The sequence below is a fragment of the Fukomys damarensis genome, unplaced genomic scaffold (genome assembly GCF_012274545.1).
Source record: "Fukomys damarensis isolate Sample0158 unplaced genomic scaffold, DMR_v1.0_HiC HiC_scaffold_35, whole genome shotgun sequence".
In the NCBI taxonomy this organism is placed as follows: domain Eukaryota; kingdom Metazoa; phylum Chordata; class Mammalia; order Rodentia; family Bathyergidae; genus Fukomys; species Fukomys damarensis.
Window position 1 is genome coordinate 1774951 of NW_022900947.1, and position 18196 is coordinate 1793146.

General features: G+C 55.1%; 1 protein-coding gene across 2 annotated transcripts; it reads right to left on the reverse strand.

Moving 5' to 3' along the window:
* Window positions 1-1030: 1030 nt before the first annotated feature.
* On the reverse strand, window positions 1031-17945 carry Nop14 (NOP14 nucleolar protein). Of its 2 annotated transcripts, none has more exons than XM_010641756.3 (18): window positions 17610-17945; window positions 14543-14677; window positions 13908-14049; window positions 13072-13202; window positions 12470-12601; window positions 11530-11643; window positions 10606-10737; window positions 9221-9455; window positions 8559-8689; window positions 8119-8204; window positions 6708-6843; window positions 5343-5444; window positions 4854-5007; window positions 3631-3790; window positions 2661-2808; window positions 1552-1670; window positions 1313-1468; window positions 1031-1141 (listed from the first exon to the last, which is right to left on the reverse strand). In XM_010641756.3, the coding sequence occupies exons 1-18, from the start codon at window positions 17781-17783 to the stop codon at window positions 1042-1044; spliced, it is 2487 nt and encodes an 828-aa protein (XP_010640058.1). In that variant the 5' UTR covers window positions 17784-17945; the 3' UTR covers window positions 1031-1041. The 2 variants fall into 2 exon arrangements, with proteins under 2 accessions (XP_010640058.1, XP_010640057.1); XM_010641755.3 differs by having other exon boundaries at window positions 11521-11643; window positions 17610-17944.
* Between the last annotated feature and the right edge of the window lie 251 nt (window positions 17946-18196).

Sequence of the window (18196 nt, forward strand, 5' to 3'; positions counted from 1 at the left end):
TCCCTTCTGGTTTTTAAATCCTGCCGGGGGAGTGGCCTGGCCCTGTCACCTGGGACGCAGGGACTGGAATCCGGGACTCGAGGGCTTCCCCAGGGGCCAGCGCCCAGTGCTTTCTGCCCAGCCCCGCCCGGCTCACACCCACTTTAGACCATACCCAGCCTCCCGGCGGAAGTCGCAGCAGTCACACCTCTACCCAGCAGAGGCAGTTACTCCTCCCGCAGCCCTGAAGACGGTAAGCACTGCTGTCCCCTCGCCCATGACGCCTGACCCACTGTATCAAGGATCGAGCAGCAAGGCCGGGGCCCGCTGCTTCTTGCCCAGCTCTCTCCTTCCCTGTGACCGCGCAGGTGTCTCTACAAAGGGACTTGTGAATTCGAGTAGTAACAGTGCCGTGCCAGGAGTTTATGGGGAGGACATAAGGTGGACTGGCGCTTGCAGCCTGGCACTGTGCCGCTGCAAGGCGACAGGCAACCAGTTTTGTGGAAGTGACAAACCCCAGACCCTTTTGGATCTGTAGTCCCCCGATGGCCACACCCAGGTGCGCTTGACAGTCTTGGCTGGAGCCTGGTGTGCCACCAGGGGGCGCTCCACACCTGCCATCTCAAAGGCATCCCCGACTGTGCCTTACCCTGGCCTGGACACCCCAAACCAAACCGGCTACAGCAGCAGCCTTCTTACTGGTGAGGTCCCACACTCATTAGAAAACCAGGAAACGGGTGACAAGGCCCTCTGGACACCATGGCCTAATCACACGTCCGGCACCGCGCTGCTCTCGAGGGTGCTTGTGCTGAGGAAGGCAGATCGTGTGAAGAGCACAGCCCATCCTACACAAACTAAGATGGTGACAAGGCTGACGGCCACAGCTGTCGCACACCCAGATGTCCTAACTCGGCAGACTGTCAGCACAGCGCTCCAAGGGTGGTTCTTACCTGAGGGTGATTCTGGGTTCATCTGCAACAGGAAGCCTACACCAGGGCTGCAGAACCCTCCATATGTCATTAGACAACACACCCTGGTCTCTTTTGCAAAACGTTTATTTATTTACTTTTTGAACTTTTTCCTCTTTAGAGCCTTCCATTCACCTTCCTGCGTAGCCAGGCTGTTAAAAAGTTGTTTTACTTTTCGTTTTCTTTCCGCATCCCTAAAAGAAGAGACCAAAGTTTAAGGAAGATGCCTAACCCCTTTCCCTCGCTGACCTAACAGTTAGAAGCACACTGGCCTGCAGCCCCAGATCCCTGCTCAGCCCCCAGGCTGAGGCTGCAGGGCACCAGTGCGGAAACTCCAGCCTGGGCGCAAGGTCAGGCTTCCTCACCGTTCCATGATCTCAGAGAGCTGCATCCTGGCCAGGAACTGGTTGTCCTTCCGGATCTCCCGGACAGCACCTTTAAACTCCCGCCTGTGTTTGTGAATCAGCCGCTTCCTCTCCTGTTCTTCCTTGGTACTGCCTTGCTTCCTTCCAAACTCGAGGCTGGAATAGGAAAGGCAACAGCATTAGGGAGGCCGGAGCCTGCGGAACAAGCCGACGCCCTCCCAGGGTCCTCTAACACTCACACTTTCACCAGCCGGGGGGTGAACAGCTTCAAGGGGACGGGCTTGCTCTTCTCACAGATCAGCGGCCGGCACACCTGCTTCTGATTTTCTATATCTGTCAGTATGCTCTGAGACAGCTCCTGGAAAACACGAGAAATGGTGCTGTGACGGCCTGGTCGGGGTGTCCTTGGGCCTGTGGCCAAGCTGGTGCGGACAGGTGAGATATTCGCACAGCCACCACAGCCCACGTGTGGCACAGGTGTTACAGAAGCTGCCCACCCTTTTGGAGATGGGAGGGGACTGTGCCCTCAAGAGATGTTTGATTTAGAAAGCTGGAAGTCCCAGTCTGCTTCCTGTTCTAGAAACTGAGGGAGCCCCTATCCCAGAGCTTTCTGCCACAGGGCAGCACTGACCAAAATATGGAAGTGCACAGGAGCCCGCATCCCTGCCAAAGGCTGCGCCCTAGAGACAGGTGTGGGGCAGTGGGCAGGGCAATGTGACAGGCACGGGTGACTCGGCTTCATCTTCAACTGACAGTGCCACACGGCTCAGCACTTCCCCCAGGGTCTTGGGTCCAAAATTGCTCAGGCTTCTGGGGAACCTTCTAGAAGTAGCCCTGCAATGCCGGGCCTGTCGTCCCTTGCACAGGTGCCCTTGGTCTGTCTGGATCTCACAGGAGTGCCCAGAAGCCATGAGCCATGTCATGCCCCAGCCCAAACCCTACAGGGCCAGGAAGCCACTCTATCCTTCAAGCAGACAGTATGTGAGCACGGGGTGAGCAGTCCACAAGGACAACAGTGCAGCCAGTGCCCGGATCTGTGACCCAGCCAGGAACAGCGGAGTGAGCTCGTCTTTGTGGGGCAGTGGCGATGGTGCAGGAGAGCTGCAGACAGGTGGATAAACACAAGGTGGCCAGACCCCAAGCTGGGTGCTGTGCCATGGCACACTCTGCCTGCCAATGGGACACAGCCTGGAGGGGACATCAACCCTTCCGATCCCTGAGGATCTAGGCTGGGTGGGGGGACCCAAAGGGTGGGGACACGCAGGAAGGAATGGAGGGCAGGTGGATCGGCACTGAAGGCTCTCCAGCTTGGTGCTGGGGCACACAGCCCATATGCCAGAAGTCTTACCTGCAGCTCAAGGGGGTGGCTGCGCTCCACCTGGTGCACCGCAAGGAGGGCTCGGAGAGGCCTGACAATGGCCTGAAAGGACGGCAACGCACCATACACGAGCACACAGCGCTGGAGCAGGGCCAGCCCCACGGCCAAGCAGGACAGCCTGCGAGGAGGAGGAAGGCAGCTGGTCAGTCCCCGACAGACCAAAACCCCAGCAGAGTTGACCAACCGACCCACAGCTCTGAGAAACCAGCAGGGCCACCTTGGTGCAGCAGGCTAGTGGCTTGCTGGGAACGTGGCAGGAGCCCACCCGCATCCCTAGCAGGGAGGCAGGCGGTGCGAAAGGCACCAGTGGGAAAAGGACATCCCAGCTCAGTTGCCAAATTACTACTTGCAAAATCAGGGAGGTAAGTTTTTAAAATACTTATTTTTTTTTTTTTTCCCTTTTTGCAGTACCAGGGATTGAATCCATGGCCCCTGACTGAACTTATCCAGTCTTTGTTTTTATTTTGGTACTGGAGATCAAACTCGGGACCTTGGGCTTGCAAGGTGTGTGGCAGAATCCCCAGCCCCACAGTTTAAAAAAAATTATTTTGAGGGCTGGGGATTTAGTTCAGCAGTTCCACTGCTTGCCTTGCAAGTCCAAGGTCCCAAGTTTGATCCCCACTACCAAAAATATTTTTTCTTAATTTTATTTTGAGATAGGTTCTTGGGAAATCAAAGTTATCCAGACTGTGCTTGAACTCTTAAATCCTCCTGGGTCAGCCTCCCAGAGTGCTATGATTACGGCAAATGTCACTTTGCCCAGCTGAAAATAATGCACCATTTGGGGAAAAAACTTCCCTTGTTATCAAGATGCCTCACAAACTTTTGACTCTGACAGTACCAAATGGTCATAGGGGCAAATGAGATAAAAACATGGAGTTCCTGGCAGTAATCAGGAAGTGCCGTGCCTTCAGGTTTCTAGGGTGGGGCCTGCACATACCTGATGTGGTTGGCCTCAGCCTTGGTCGGGGTGCGTGACCCACCTGCCCAGTGAAGGGGCAGGCTCCCCCTCTGCCATGTGACCACATCATCCTTGTCAGACACCACGAGCAATTCAGAATTCTTCCCATGTGCTCTGAAAGGGTGCACCAGAGTAGAACCTGAATTCCAAGTGCAAAAGGACAGAGATGAGCCAGATGTGACCAGCTCACAAGGCCCACTCCACAGTGCCCAGCCCTCTGCTAGGCTCCAGGACTGGGCAGAAGCTTTGGTAGTGGTGGCCGGAGCCATGGCCCGAGCACCCTCTGGAGGCCACCAGAACTTCCCATGGGTCCACTTGTGTCATACATGGCTCTGTGCTAAGGCCAATCTGACCGCCCCGTGGGGGACACAGGCAGCACACACCACCCACAGAAGTGAAGCACGGGGACAGGAGAGCGGAAACGGACAGCAGAGAAAGAGGTGCACAGCTGGGATGCTGTGAGGAGCAGGTGGCTTCACCAAAGCCATCGGTGAAGACCTGGGTGATGCGGAGTCACTCGGTTGTCCCTTAGAAGACCCACAGGCCAAAGGACAGCCTGATGTGGGAGTGCCCAGGCACCGCTCCACCTAAGGCGGCTGCACAGATGAGAGGACAGCAGCCCTGCTGTGCCCAACACCAGCACGTCCCACTGCAGCCGGGCAGGACTACCACAAGTTCAAGGCCAGCCTGGGCTACCTGAAGAGTTCCAGGCCAGACTGAACTACATAGCAAAACCCCACCTCAAAAACCAGAGCTACAAAAATCAAATTTACATGTTCAAGACCACGATTTCAATAGGTAACACCCTCCCCGCAAAGGAAAAAATCAAAAAGAAAAGATAAAAATGCAAACTTGGTCTTCATAGCCTATTTTACTTAGCCCAGGATATTTCAATGTGTAACCTAAAATCCCAGTGAGCCACCTGACTGATGCGCGTGGCACTCAGTCCTTGGTTCCTCTCCCGCAGGGTACCCTCAGTAGAGGCGCCACAGTGGCTGTTGCCAGGCTGAGTGGCACAGGGGCCCCGGGGCCAGTTCTGAACCAGAGGGAGGGACGTGACACTTGCCCATGCAAAGAAAACACAGGCCACACCGGAGGGCAGGAGTTCTCTCTTCTGTATGCTAAGTTTTCTACAACAAGTATGAATTACTTTCAAAACATCCCAAAGCGTATTTCCAAAAAGCTCCTGCAGATCAGCTCACCACAGCTTTGCTTGTTTGGAGCTGCTATGTAGAGAATCCCAAGGAGAAAATTCACAAGCTCGGGTATGAACCTCCGAGACAGAGACACGAAGCCCAGGAAGAGGCAGCACACGAACAGGCCTTTCACCACGTCTCGCAGGGACAGCACAGGGCACTGGAAAGGAAGAGCGGGGCCGGTGACTGGCTCCGGCAGCAACAGCATTTATAAACCCCTGCCACTCACAGGGCGCATTCAACTCAACCACACACCGAGGACAGAGAAAGCAGCCGTCCACACCTTCATCCAAAGGGAACAGAGTCCAGCGGACGGGCAGCTCTCCCGACTCGCACCCTCCGCTGCCCTGACGGCAGGGCGGAGTGCTGGGTGCACCTGGGCCTGCTGACCTCACAGCCTGATTCCCTTAGACCTCAGGCCCCTAGGTGGACCAGCTCAGCCTGCTGTGATTGGAATACAGCCCGAGGGACGCTGTGTGTGGGAGAGGAACCCACCTTGGTAAGGATCTGGCTCATGCACACCAGGGCAGGCGTCACAACAGGGTGCCAGAAGTCGGAGGTTGGAAACAGCAGCCCGGCAATTTTCAAGTAAATGAGCTGGAAAGAAAGCGTCATCACAGATTACAGGATGTCCCATGCAGTCTAAACAAGGTCTTTCAGAGGGACCGGGGCGGGTTGGCTTGGGGTGGCACACTGCTCCCCTACAGCCAGACTCCCCACTTCGTGTCCTCCTGCCCCGGGCCCCGGTGCTGCTGGCTCTGCTATGACTTGTCCGAAGCCTGTGGAAAGTTCAATTAAGATTGCTAAGTCCACTTGTAAATTTCTTGGTGACAGTGAAAAACTTCTGGGAACGGGCAAGTGTGAGCAGCAGGCGTGGAGGCTCCCGGCAGCAGGCTGGATCTGCAGGGCATCTTTCCTGCCCTCGCAGGGATCTGCACCTTATCACCAGCTGTGCAGCAGGGCTCAGGAGCTTGCCCAGGCACAGCCCTGCTGGGGTGCCGTCCAGGAGCTGCCACCTTGTGCCCACCACAGGGGATGTGCGTCAGGTGGAAATGGGTGCAGTCCATGCTGGGTAAACGCTGCCTCCCTTGCATGGACGTGGGCTCTCGTGGCAGGGTGGGTATGAGCTGGGTTGTGGCCAGGTAGGGCTGGGGCCCCAGAAGGTGAGTTCCACCGCAGAATGACAGAACGGAAGCCTTATTTTATCTGTGGTGGCAAAACTGTCTGCTTAGCCCATGAATGGCAGTGTCTCACTGGCTTGCTTTTATTAGGAAACACGCAACAGCAAAACCACTGTGCAGAGCTGCAGGCAAGCTGGGCATCTGTGTGCAGCCCAGCAGCAACACAATGGCTTCTGTGTCACAGAAGCTGTCACTGTCGCACAGCCTGACAAAATGGGCTGTGTGCAGGAAGCACCTTCCCCGACACGAGGAAGCATGCGGAGCTGCTCGTGTCCACAGCAAGCCCCACAGCCGCTGTGCGCACTGGTGCGGAGACCTGAGGGCTGCCCTGGTGAGGCTGAGGGAGGACAGCTTATGAGGCGGGAGCCTCCGAGTGCCCAGCCTGCAACGGCGGGCACAGCAGCAGCCTCGCCAGGCTCAGCGGGGAAGGGACACTGTTCACTGCCCAGGGGCCCATGTGGCACAGAACAAAGGCAGCGAGGTGTGGGCACCGTGGCTATAAATGTGGGGTGAGAGGGGCCAAGGAGGCTCCAGCAAGGCCCTGTGCCCATGAAGGGGCAGAGCCAGGATGCCTCAGAGCATCTGAAGGCACAGCCACGTCACCAGTCCTTCTGTGATGCCCACTAGGATGGGTCCCTGGCGGATGCAGGTGATGACCGATGGCCTAGCCCCTGCTTACCACATCTAGGCCTGGAAACACGGCCCGGCCCCTGGTCTCGAGCACCTCCTCCATCTCATGCATGGCGTCTCGGAGAACGAACTGTACGGAGCTGCTCGCGGCCTCGGGAAACATCTGGCAGAGATTATACAGCTGCCTGTTAAGCAGACACAGTCAGTGGAGAGTGAACCCACACAGCAAACCCCGGAGGACCCACTTTCAGTTTTCTTCCTCCTGGTACTGGGGCTGAACCAGGGCCTCAGACGGCGGGTCACTTGTCTCGCCGGTGCCAGCTGGCCTCCTTGGTGACCAGGTCACTTTCCAGCAGTGCTTCACGACAGCCTGCACTTATCTTTGCCGTCTCCTAGAACTGCTTGCAGCGTTTAAGTGGCAGCACTAGAAATGTCCCTCTGTCCTCTTCACAGCACCAGCACATCCTGCCACACCACAGCCGTCACCCTTCACACAACTCGCTCTTCCTCCCGCAGACACAGATGCTGCCGCACAGAGGGGCTGCCCAGCACACAGCCCAAAGTGGCCTGGAGCTCTGGTGCCCCAAGGGATAGCTCTCCCTGAGCCGAGTGCCAGGACAAGCCCCTGGGCTCTGCGCCCTTGTTACGATTTGGATCGAGGTGTCCCCCAAAGCCTCATACGACCATAGGTGACTTTTCCAGAGGTGGCTGAATCTAGAGCGTGTGGTGCTCCAATTAAGGGTGTGTAATTATTAATCCACTACACTGACTGGTTTGGCCCAGCCTTAATCCCGGTAGTCTGGAAGATGAGATAAAAGGGGCAGAAAGATGGGTTCCCTCGTTGCTTTTGCTGTCTTCTGCCATCATAAAACTGTTGCCCCTCTGCCCTGTGCTAGCCTGTCTTGGAGCCAGCTGACTCGACTGAAACCTCTGTAAGCTGTGAGCTAAATCAACCTTTCCCCTTTAACGTTGGGTGTTGGGTACTTTGTCTCAGCAATGAGAGAAAAGTAGGTGAGAGAGTCCTGGTATTGCTCCAGCCACAGAACCAGGAGCCAGGGGCCCACGGAGACCTGAGCATCTGTACAGAACCCTCTGCGGGACTTGGGTGGGCACCACAGCCCTGAGGCACAGGCCTGTGAGGCTCAGGTCTGAGCTTTGGCAGGACTGCCACCCACGTGCCTCCCGACTGAAGTGAAACACAAACACTGGCCACCAAGACTATCAAAAAATCGGAAAGACTCAGTGGCTATAAAGTCAACTTGTTTGCGATCAGTAGCAAGTCCCATCTCTGTGGAGATGATGCAGCGTTGTGTCAGAGTGGGCTGTCACGAGGCCACTGGGGCGGGTCCATGCGGGGGTCCGGCCTGCCCCACACTGACTCAATGAGCTCGGAGTGCTGTGTGACTCTAGGTGGAAAAGTGTTCCATTCAGTCCCGTACTCCAATTTAAGTTTTACTTACACAACCAACTTATCAATTACTTTGAGGTCTGGTGGATCACTTGTAGCCAGATCTCCAACGTGTTCCAGAAGGAAGCCGAACAGCTTCTGCAGGGAAAGGCAGCTCAATGCTCAGCACCAAGAGTAAAGCTACAGGCACACATTCCCACATCACCTCCCCACCCAAAGCAGGGGCAAGGACCCAGGGCCAGATACCACTGGGACCTGCCGGGCACAGAGAGGCATAATAGAAAGTGAGCTGAGGTCAGGCCACGCTTTGGAACAGCGGTAAACTGATTTGATTATCAGAGCAAACACAGAGCAGGGCAGCGCCACACCATCCACAGCAGAAGGGCAGCCAGCTCCCGACCTACCCAGGGAGCCGCACCCTCACCGCCATGTGAGGTCGAGTCTCCTCACAGGCGACACGCAGGTGACAGGGCTGCCTGCAACCCAGCCTACCTCCAGCTTTGTTTTGTTCCCCACGGCAAGACTCGGGTGGTTGCACTTCTGAATTCTCTCCATCACCAGGAGCTGCTCCTCCGCTGATCTTCCCAACAGCAGTGATCTCAGCTCCTCGTAGGACTCAGGCACTGGGAGGAACACAGAGGAGACACTGTGGCACATGGCCCAGGGCCCTTGTGATCGCAGTTACACCCGCACCTGACCTCCCAGGGCGAGGGTCTGCTGCTCTGTGGCTACCTGGGAATGAACAATGACCAAGGACAGCGCCAAGGAGACGCAGCCTCCATCTTTCCTCAAGTCTTGAGACGGTGCTGGTTTAGCGGCTCAGTGCTTCAGACAAAAGCCCCTAACAATCCACCCCGCAGACACCCCACTAACAGTCCTCTAGAAATCACAGGCTGAGCCAGGACTGTGCACTGGACCGGGAAGGTCTTCTTGTGCATAAGAAGCCAAAACAACATGCCGTGTTCTGTGTAAGTCACTGCGGCCCAACAGAAGCTCCTGGGACAAGCCCAAGAAGCCACCTCGATGAACCCCGGATCTCCAGGGCCACCCGGAGATCGTGGACTCATGCAACACGGAGGCCCAGCCTGCCTGTGCCCGCAGGCTCCGAGAGGACGGTACCCATGCACCCCGCCAGAGATCACCCTGCCCTCTACCTGCGAAGGTGTAGGGCAGCTCGCCTCCCACGGCTCTGCGAGCTTCCCGACCGCCCAGGGACTGCCACTGCCCCGCCGCTGGCTTCTTCTCGTGCTCCTCCTCACTCTCCTCGCTGGAGTCCAGGTCCGAGTGGCCGTCTGGGCTGTCGCTGTCTTCGCCCCGCTCCCCCTCCAGGCTGCCGTCTGCCCTGCTCTGCCCCTCCTGGGCATCCTCCCCGATGCTCAGCTTTCCATCCTAGGGAGGGAGCACGGAGACAGCCTCACCTTGCAGGCGCAGAAACCTGGTCTTCAGCGTGACACCGAGGGGACGTGGGGCCTGCTGACAGGCCCCCAGCTCAGCGAGGCCCCACCCTGGCTGAGGGGTAGGATGTCTCTGCTGTCCCCAGGGCTTCTCAGGACAGCAGGGACAAGGAGTGCCACCAGGTACCTCCCTCTGAGTCCTGCATGGCCACACAATCGCTCTCTCCTGCACAGGCTCCTGCCAGCACCACGCTGCCCAGCACAGGGCCCTCAACAGAGCAGAACAGAAGCTGGCGAGTCCCCCTGGAACCCCCAGAACCTCCAGCTACACGGACCTGTTTTATTTAAAAAGCCATCCGGCCTCAGGCACGTTGCTGTAACAGCAGAAAACTGCCACAAAGACACGGGCTCCCAGAGACCTGGCAGTGGGACTGTGGGTAAGGGTCAGGCTCCGGCAGGAGCTGCAGCTTCCTGCTTCTGGTCTGGGGATGTGGACCGAGGACAACTGAGGTCTGTAGCCTGTACCCAGGTGGCCCGTCTGGCTGCTCCAGGTAACTCAGTGTTTTGTTAGCACCACTTCTCCTGTCTTGAACCCTATTCCGCTTAAAATATCAGCTCGGCCTGTTTTCATCCTGGGACCCAACTGCTCCACTCTAAATGGAGACCAATGGAGAACCACACTGTGCTAGAAACTCAGTCATGCCACTAACAATGTGCAGAACGCTAACCCTGAGCCACCTCTCCAAGTATTGTGCTGAGGTCTGGCACGTAATCAGTTATACACGGTGTAGTAGAGGTTTTTTTGGAGACAGTCTCACTGTGTAGTTCAGGCTGGCTCTCACTATGTAGCCCAGGCTAACCTTAAGCTCAGAAATCCTCCTGCCTCAGCCCCGAGTGCTGGAATTACAGGTGTGTGTCACTATGCCTGGCTATAAACCATGTGATTAAAATGTTAGCGGGTCAACATTAGTTAGCAGGGTTGGGCCTGTGTGGTTTATAATCTGTGGCTGTTAAACAGTCTTCTCTATGAGGCTTACAATAAAAAGGAAACACTTCAGACAAAGTGCTTTAAAAGATAAATCTCCCTCTTTGCTGAACCTCTTGAGTGAATATCAGAACGTGTTTTTAAGTTAACAACATCTTACTTTGTAAGAAAGCAAACGCCTGTCATCTTTGTCCAATACAAAGCCATCATTTAAATCATCGGCTGACATGTGTTTGGGCTTCTTTGTCTTTTCATCCTCATCCTTTCCAAGCATTCTTCGGAGTCTTTCGGCCTGAGCAGGAGAGAGAAGGGAAGGAATTCACCTAGGCGCCCTGTATCAGGGAGACTCGGGTCTCCACTCCTGAGGCTGGGGCGTCCAACCCTGTCTCAGACACACATGAAGGTGCCTGCAGCACTGGAGGAGGCTTCCTTGTTTCACAGTGACTGTCAGGTCTGGTGGCAGAAATGCTGTGGCCACAGGAAGGGCAGCTTGTCCCTCTGTGGCCCGTGCTGCACCAAGGGGCGAGGGCACCAAAGGCAAAGCAGCAGCCTCCCTGGACTCCCAGAGTCCAGGTGCCAGAGCCCTGGGTGTGGGTGCACTGAAGTGCCGCTCAGAAGAACGTTTCTAAATAATTTTCTACATTTCATTGCATTTAAGCAGAAATGTTTAGAGGGCAGTACACTCACCGTATTGTTGGCTGCTGTTTGGGGCAGAGGATATATAAGGAATGCCCATTTTTTATTTGGTGTACTTGAGTATTCCTTGAGTTTTATTTGAAATCTTGATTATAGAACCAAGATAAAAAGTATATGGCTGACCAAACACAATCTAAATACAGAGGGTCGCTGGGTGTGGTGGCTCACACCTGTAATCCCAGCACTCGGGAGGCTGAGGCAGGAGGATCGCTGTGAGTTCAAGACCAGCCTGGGCTACAAAGTGAGTTCTAGGTCAGTCTCAACTACACAGAGAGACCCTGTCTCAAAAAACAAACAAACAAACAAACAAACAAACAAACAAGGCAGTGCAGGTGACAGATCCCAGGCATGGCTGCCCCAAGCCAACCCATCCCTCTACCTCCAGCACCCTGAGCCGCTCCTGCCCCTCCTTTGCCAGTTCCTCTTCCGTCTTCATCCTGTTAGAGGGCTGTGCCTTCATCTCGAAGCCGAGTTCACGAACCATCATGTCATAGGCATCAGGCTGTTGGGAGAGAAGACGAGATGTTTTTAACACCTTTGTCACAACCTCACATGTGCCAGGAGGGGCTGAGCATGCAGTCTTATTCTGCTCAGGCCTGGGGATTGAGAATCATAGGCACTTGAGTCACATGGACTTTTCTGCTCGTAGAAAATGCTCAAAACAGCTGCTTTAACTAAAATACACGTTGTTCACGGAAGCACTCAGCACCCAGTAGGGAGGCCTGGTAATGTGGCAGCAGTTACGCTGGTGACCCGGAGATGTACAACTGATGTTGTGTGCAGAGAGCGAGCCCGGCCGCCAGCATCTCGCTCCTCAAACGGGGTTTCCCAACAACTCAGGCCCAGGGTGATGCAGCAGGAGCAGCACTGTTACAGGGAGTAGACGGGTAACTGCACACGCTACACACCCACACAAGGCAGTCGCACCTCTCTATGCTCCCACCGCACGTGCTTCTCACCCAGAGAAGCTGTGAATTTTAATCCACCTGAAGCAGATGTGGAAGTAACCTCGGCTTTACTCCACCCCAATATAACTCCATCTCAGAGGTGACATAAATGCTCCACTGGAAGTCAGGCATGGTGGTGCACACCTATAATCCCAGCACTTGGAGGCTGAGGCAGGAGGATCGCTGCGAATCTAAGGCCAGCCTCAGCTGCACAGTGAGACCCTGACTCAAAGGAACAACAAAATGAAACCAAGAAATTTCACTGAAAACCTGTCCAGGAAAGAGGAAGGCCAGAGGAGACATCCTGGCTGCAGTCTCCTCTCTGCAGAGAAGTCACCAGACGCTACAAGTTCAGCTCTGGGCTCGATCCCTGAGCCCCACCTTGGTTTTCTCCTTTTCTCTGTTCTCTGACTTGGGAGTTTTGTGTGACAGAAGAGTCTGGATTTCCTTCCAGTCCTGGTCCAGCTTCTCCGTGAGCTCGAGGGCATCTTCCCGCTGTGCCTGCCTCTCCCTCTGGGGAAAAAGGACACACACACCATGATTACTGGGTACCGAGAGCAAAGGGACCAGGGGCTGGTATCTAGTGCACACCAGGAAGTGACCAGGCCAGGAAGGTCTGATGCCACTGTTTACCGGGTGCCGGGTGGTGGGGTGGGTAATGAGCAGAGACACACAGGTCCCACCTGCCACAGCAGCTGCCTAAAGAAGTGTGTTTGGTACACGGCAGCACTCAGAACACACGAGCCAGGGGCTGCTCGTGCTCACAAGAAATAGAAAATGCAGCCCGGGGCCGGGGATGTAACTCAGTGGTACTGGCTGTTGCCTCTACCTCGCAAGCACAAGGTCATGAGTCTGAGCCCTGATCCCAGGTACCAACACAAACGAACAGCAGCCTACAAGTGTACAGGGCCAGAGAGCTGGAGCCCATTTGGATCAGCAGTGGTGACTGCAGCAGTTCACGTCAAGGACACCACCTGCCCCACCTTTTCTAGCTTGGACTTTGCAATGAGCTCTTCAATCAGCTCCTTCCGTGACTTCGGCTTGTCCTCTTCCTGCGTAGTGGCCTTCTTCTGGAGCACAGCACCACCTCCGAAGTGGGCAGCCGTCAGCTCCGCTGGAGACAAAAGCAGAGAACACTACCATGATCCCTTGGTGTAGGAGGCACCTCCAGTCTCTTCTCACGTTTCTCCAAGAGCAGCTTGTGGACGTCCACATCCAAGAAGAAACCCTCACACACAGGAGCTGGCGCAAGGCTGCAGGTGCAGCCCTGGCACCTAAGGACACCCAAGATGAGCTGCTCCAAGAAAACGTGGACCAATATCTTACCCGCTGGACACAGCCAAGGGAACGGAAACTCGCAGGCAATCCTCCTGCCTCAGGCTCCTGAGTGCTGGGATTACAGGCCTGCACCACCATGCCTGGTTCTCCAGAAGAGCTCTTATGATCAGTAAGAATTTAACTCACAGTTCTAGTTCTCTAAGCTCCAGAGAAAAATGAGCTCTTGTGAGATTTAAGAAAATGGACACTAGAGTGCTTTCTCAGCCCATAAAAGCACCTATTTATTGTTTTGTTTGAGACAGGGTCTCACTACACAGCCCAGGTTAGCCCTGAACTCATGGTGATCCTTCTGCCCTAGCCTTCTCAGCAATGGGATCACAGGGGTGCTCCACGACCACTGCTTAGAAGTATCTACCTTACACTCGAAACTTCAATAAATAAAACTGCCACACGCACAATTTACGGAAGGTGATGCTTTCAGGCAACGACTCTTCTTGGTCCCTGGAAGCTCTGGGGCTGTGTGGCGGCCCATCCCACCTACCAGACAGTGTCCCTCGGTCTTCTGCGTCACTGTCACTGTCCATGATGTCATGGTGCTTTTCAATGTCCGCCAGAGACTGGCCGTAATGTGTCAACTCTTCATCTTCATTTAGGTTGTAGATGCTTTTTTTCTCATGATGTCGCTGACAGAAGAGGGGGAAAAAATCAGTTGCTTACAATTACATTTGTTATCCTAACAAGAAACCAACGCTCTTTCTACGATACATGGTATATGACGATGTGCTCCAGCCACGTAAACTCACTCTGGGTCATCTGAAAGATGGAGGAGATGGGACCAGAACTAAGAGGGAGCTGCTGAAATAAACCAGGCCGGGCCGTGCTCTAGCAAATCCCAGACTTCCCCCAGCAACGGGCCTCAGGCTCGCCTTCCTGGTGAGGTGAGAGAAGGCAGGGCCGCCCGTAAGGACTCCGGACATGCTGCCTCTTCCACCAGAGGGCTGGCATTTGCACGTGAACAAAGCTGTTTCCCCCGGGGCCTCCCCAGACAGGTGTCAGACGCAGACCCATTCCCTGAACCACACAGATGTGAGTGGCCCACGGGGACAGAACCTGCTCTCTGAGCATGGCCTCTGGCAAAATCGATAGCAAAGACTCTTCTCCAACTCATACCCATACCTGCTGTTCCAGCGCAAACCTCTTCATCATCTTCTCCTCTGGGCTTATGTTGCTGTTGTACTCCCCAAAGCGCTTATCCTTAAACACATTGGACTTGTCCCTGTCTTTGTACTCCTTCAGTAAGGTCTGGGTACGCTGGAAAACAGATCATAACACATCGCACAGCCTGTTGCTGTGACTTCACTGAGGGGACTGCAGAACAATGCAGGCTCTGAAGCTCAGTTATGTGCTGTGACATCCACGTCCATCCCATCTCGTTTGCTCATTGATCACAAGTCTTATCTGGTAGGGACGTCTCTGAGACAAGAAAATGAACTTCTTGGAGAAAATGGGATAATTCTTTTTCTCTTTATAGAGTCATTGCTGAAAGAAGGTTAAAAAGCCTCACAGCCCAGCCAAGGACACCGGCTTTTCCAGCCGTGGCAGCTGCCTGACACCTTAAGAACACGTCTGTATCAGGCCCAATTCACTTGGGAAAATATACCCTCTTCTGTCCTGGAGGAGGCTTAAACAGTAGAGACATTCCTAGGAAATGCAGAGTTGTGCTTTTGTGTGTAATGTAAGACCTTAAACATGTTATCAAGTGGGGACACAGTTTATATTTTGTGCTTTAGAACGCCAAGGGGAGTGGTATTTCAATGCAGAACTCAACAACTAAGAGCAAGTTTCAACTAATCGGGTACTGTCCCGGGAGCAGCAGGAAGTGGCACCGCGGAAGCCCAGGAGCTTTGCCTCCTGGTCACCGTGTCCCCACTGGGGACATCTGGGGAGGGAGGTCCTGTAAGAGGATACACGAGTCCCTAGAAGGAGCCACAAGGAAACAGACGGCTGACGTTGTTATCGTTACCTGCCTCAGTTTCCCCAGGGACTCAGAGTAGTAGCACAGGAGTGCTGACTGTGAAGATCAAATGCAAACTCGAGCTGGGCATGAGGACGCTCACTCATCTGTAATCCCAGGACCTTGGAGGCTGAGGCAGGAGGATCAACACTAGTTCAAAGCCAGCCTGGGCTACACAGTATGTGAAAGACCAGCCTGAACTACATAGTGAGACCCTGACTCAGAAAAGTACACTCTTAACACAATGCCTGAACCACCGTGAGGACCCCATGACCGTCTCAGTGATTATTTTGCAAATCACTTTAGATCTGAGGAAACCGAGGCACGGCTATAAGGGTGTGATGTGGGGACTGTCCTCTACTGCAGCACTGCACCACTGCCCCTAGGTACCGTACCACCCCAAGCAGCCAGGGGAGAGGAGCCATGGGGGACAGGCCAGGCCTCCCTCCTCACCACCCTGGGGTCATGGCACAGCCCGCTAACCCTTCGGAGCCACAGCGAGCTCCCAGGAAGAAGACACTAACCTCCCTCACGCTGTACTTCCTCCTAACTATGATGCCTGGTCTCTACTGTACTCAGCTTCTTCTATTCCCTCCAATACTTGACTTTCCACCTCTGCCAAGCACAGGGAATCGGAGAGAAGCAGCAAGGCCCCGGCCAGCAGACCCTGCACATCTGAGCACTTCGCCCCGTCTGGTCTGTGCAGTCACAAAGCTAACAGAAGTGACGACCTGAGCTGGCCTTCAGTGACTCTGGGAGGCAAGGAAGGGCTTTTTGGGCAAACTAATCTGTAGGAAACCAGCCAGGACAGCAGGCTGAGTCAGACTGTGAAGGGGCTGAGAACAGCCTTTGTGGGAGGCTCACTGCCCACTGACTGTGCCACTTCATCCTCACACCTGTGAGGGACGGAACGCATGCCATCCTTTACTGCCATCGCTGCCCTGGAGTATGCAGCAGCGGGCTCTCAGGGACATCCACAGCCAGCTCCCTGCAGTGAGGACGGTATTTCCATCATCTCAAAGCTCACTGGGCTGGCACGCTGCGTGACAAAGTACAGACCACAGATCCTTGTTCTTGTGTTTGAGGCAGGGTCTTGCTGTGTAGTTCAGGCTGGGCTCGGCAGCAATCCTCCTGCCTCAACCTCCCACACACTGAGATCACAGGTGTACCACCACGCCCACCCCAGACTGCAGACTCTTGAAGGCAGAGGCTACGTCTTGTTCACCTTTACCTCCCCAGCTGCTGGAACAGAGCTTAGCTACTGGTGATCAGTGGTACATGCAGCCATAACCCCAGTGCCTGGGAGGCTGAAATGGGAGGATCACTTGAGCCCAGACGCCGGACCGGCCTGGACTAACACAGGAAGACCCAGTTCCAAGAACAAAACAAAACTGCACTTAGCATAGCAGCATAGCATAAAGGCTCTGCAGACACTGAACCTGAAATACAAGGTCCCGTCTTTTATCAGTGGTGTGACTCACCAGCTGGGAAAGTCATTTGTTCTTCCTGTGCCTTTATTTAGAGACAGGGTCTCACAGCGTAGCCCAGGCCAGACTTAAACTCCCAGTTCTCCTGCCTCAGCCTCCTGAGTGCTGGCACTACAAACGCACACCACCATGCTCACTCTGCTCTGTGTCTTAATTTCTTCACCAGTTTACTCATGAATGTTCCTTAGAGTAACAATAAGCATTGTTCTAAAAAAAGCCAAGGAACCTTTCTTGGCAGCTGCATATAGGATGCCATTTGTTGAATTGAATTCGAAAGGCAGCTACAGAATACTGTGTTTCGGGCCATAAAACAGGAAAGATGGAAACTGTGAGAATTTCCACACAAGATGGGTTACCTCCGAAGGGGCACGGTCATCTGTTTCAGGGGAGGGACATCCTCCAAAGAGCAGCAGAGCATCCTACATGATTCCTACCCATGGTGCCCCAACCAGCAGAGCCTCGAGGAGGATGGCTAGGAGTTGGCAGCACCCCCGGGCAGCTCAGAAGGGTTAACTCCAACAGAGGCAGAAGGTCACCAAAGCCGAGCACGTGTGCAAGGTCCCTGGGTGCGGCAGTTTTCCAGCGGAAGGTCATCCAGCCCAGGCAAAGGCAGAAGAGGCATGAGGCAGAACCGGCCAGGGTCATGTACGTGTCACCGTCTCCATCTTACAGACAAGGAAGCTGAGGGACTGAGAACGACGCGGCTGGCCCGTGGGTCCGCGAGTCCTGGCGGCGCCCTTACCTTCCTGATGGCCCGCGCGCGCGAAACGCCGGGCAGCCCCACGTCGTGGCGCGTCTTCCTGCCGAGGATCTGGAACTTCTGCCTGTTGACTTTCACCTCGAACGGGTTGGGTTTGGCCTTCGCCGGAGCCCCGGGAGCTGGCCTCCGCGCCCCGGCCGTCCTGGCCTTCCCCATAGCGAACACGCTAGGAGACAGGGCGCCGCTGTCTTCCAGGGTTAGGAAAGGAGACGCCCGCCGAGTGACGCGACTAATGCTAGCAGGGCCTTGATACAACCCCACTCTTGTCTCGCCTCGCGATAACTGCGTAAATGCGCCCCCCCCATCTCGCAAGAAGAGGACACGTTCCGGAAGTCACGGGCTGGCTTCCGTTCATCTCACGCATGTCTATTGGCCGAACAACTACAACTCCCAGAAGGCTACCTCCTGGCGCGAGGCCTTATGGGAACTGCCCCCCCCCGGCAAGCCCGGAGATCCCTTCGGCGCCCTCTCCTGGGGAGCCGTTAGCCGGGAGCCGGCCGCCTCGCGGGTGGGGACGGTGCCCCCTGCCGGTAAACCCTCCGTGTGGTGGGGCGTGACTGAGGCGCGCG

Excerpts from the sequence above, each read along its gene's own strand:
- Nop14 (XM_010641755.3), bottom strand. The coding sequence starts at position 17,783 with ATGGGGAAGGCCAGGACGGCCGGGGCGCGGAGGCCAGCTCCCGGGGCT. Across the intron at positions 10,738-11,520 it reads AGCGGCTCAGGGTGCTGGAG|GCCGAAAGACTCCGAAGAAT; the intron begins GTAGAGGGATGG and ends TCTCCTGCTCAG. Across the intron at positions 1,671-2,660 it reads GCCACCCCCTTGAGCTGCAG|GAGCTGTCTCAGAGCATACT; the intron begins GTAAGACTTCTG and ends CGTGTTTTCCAG.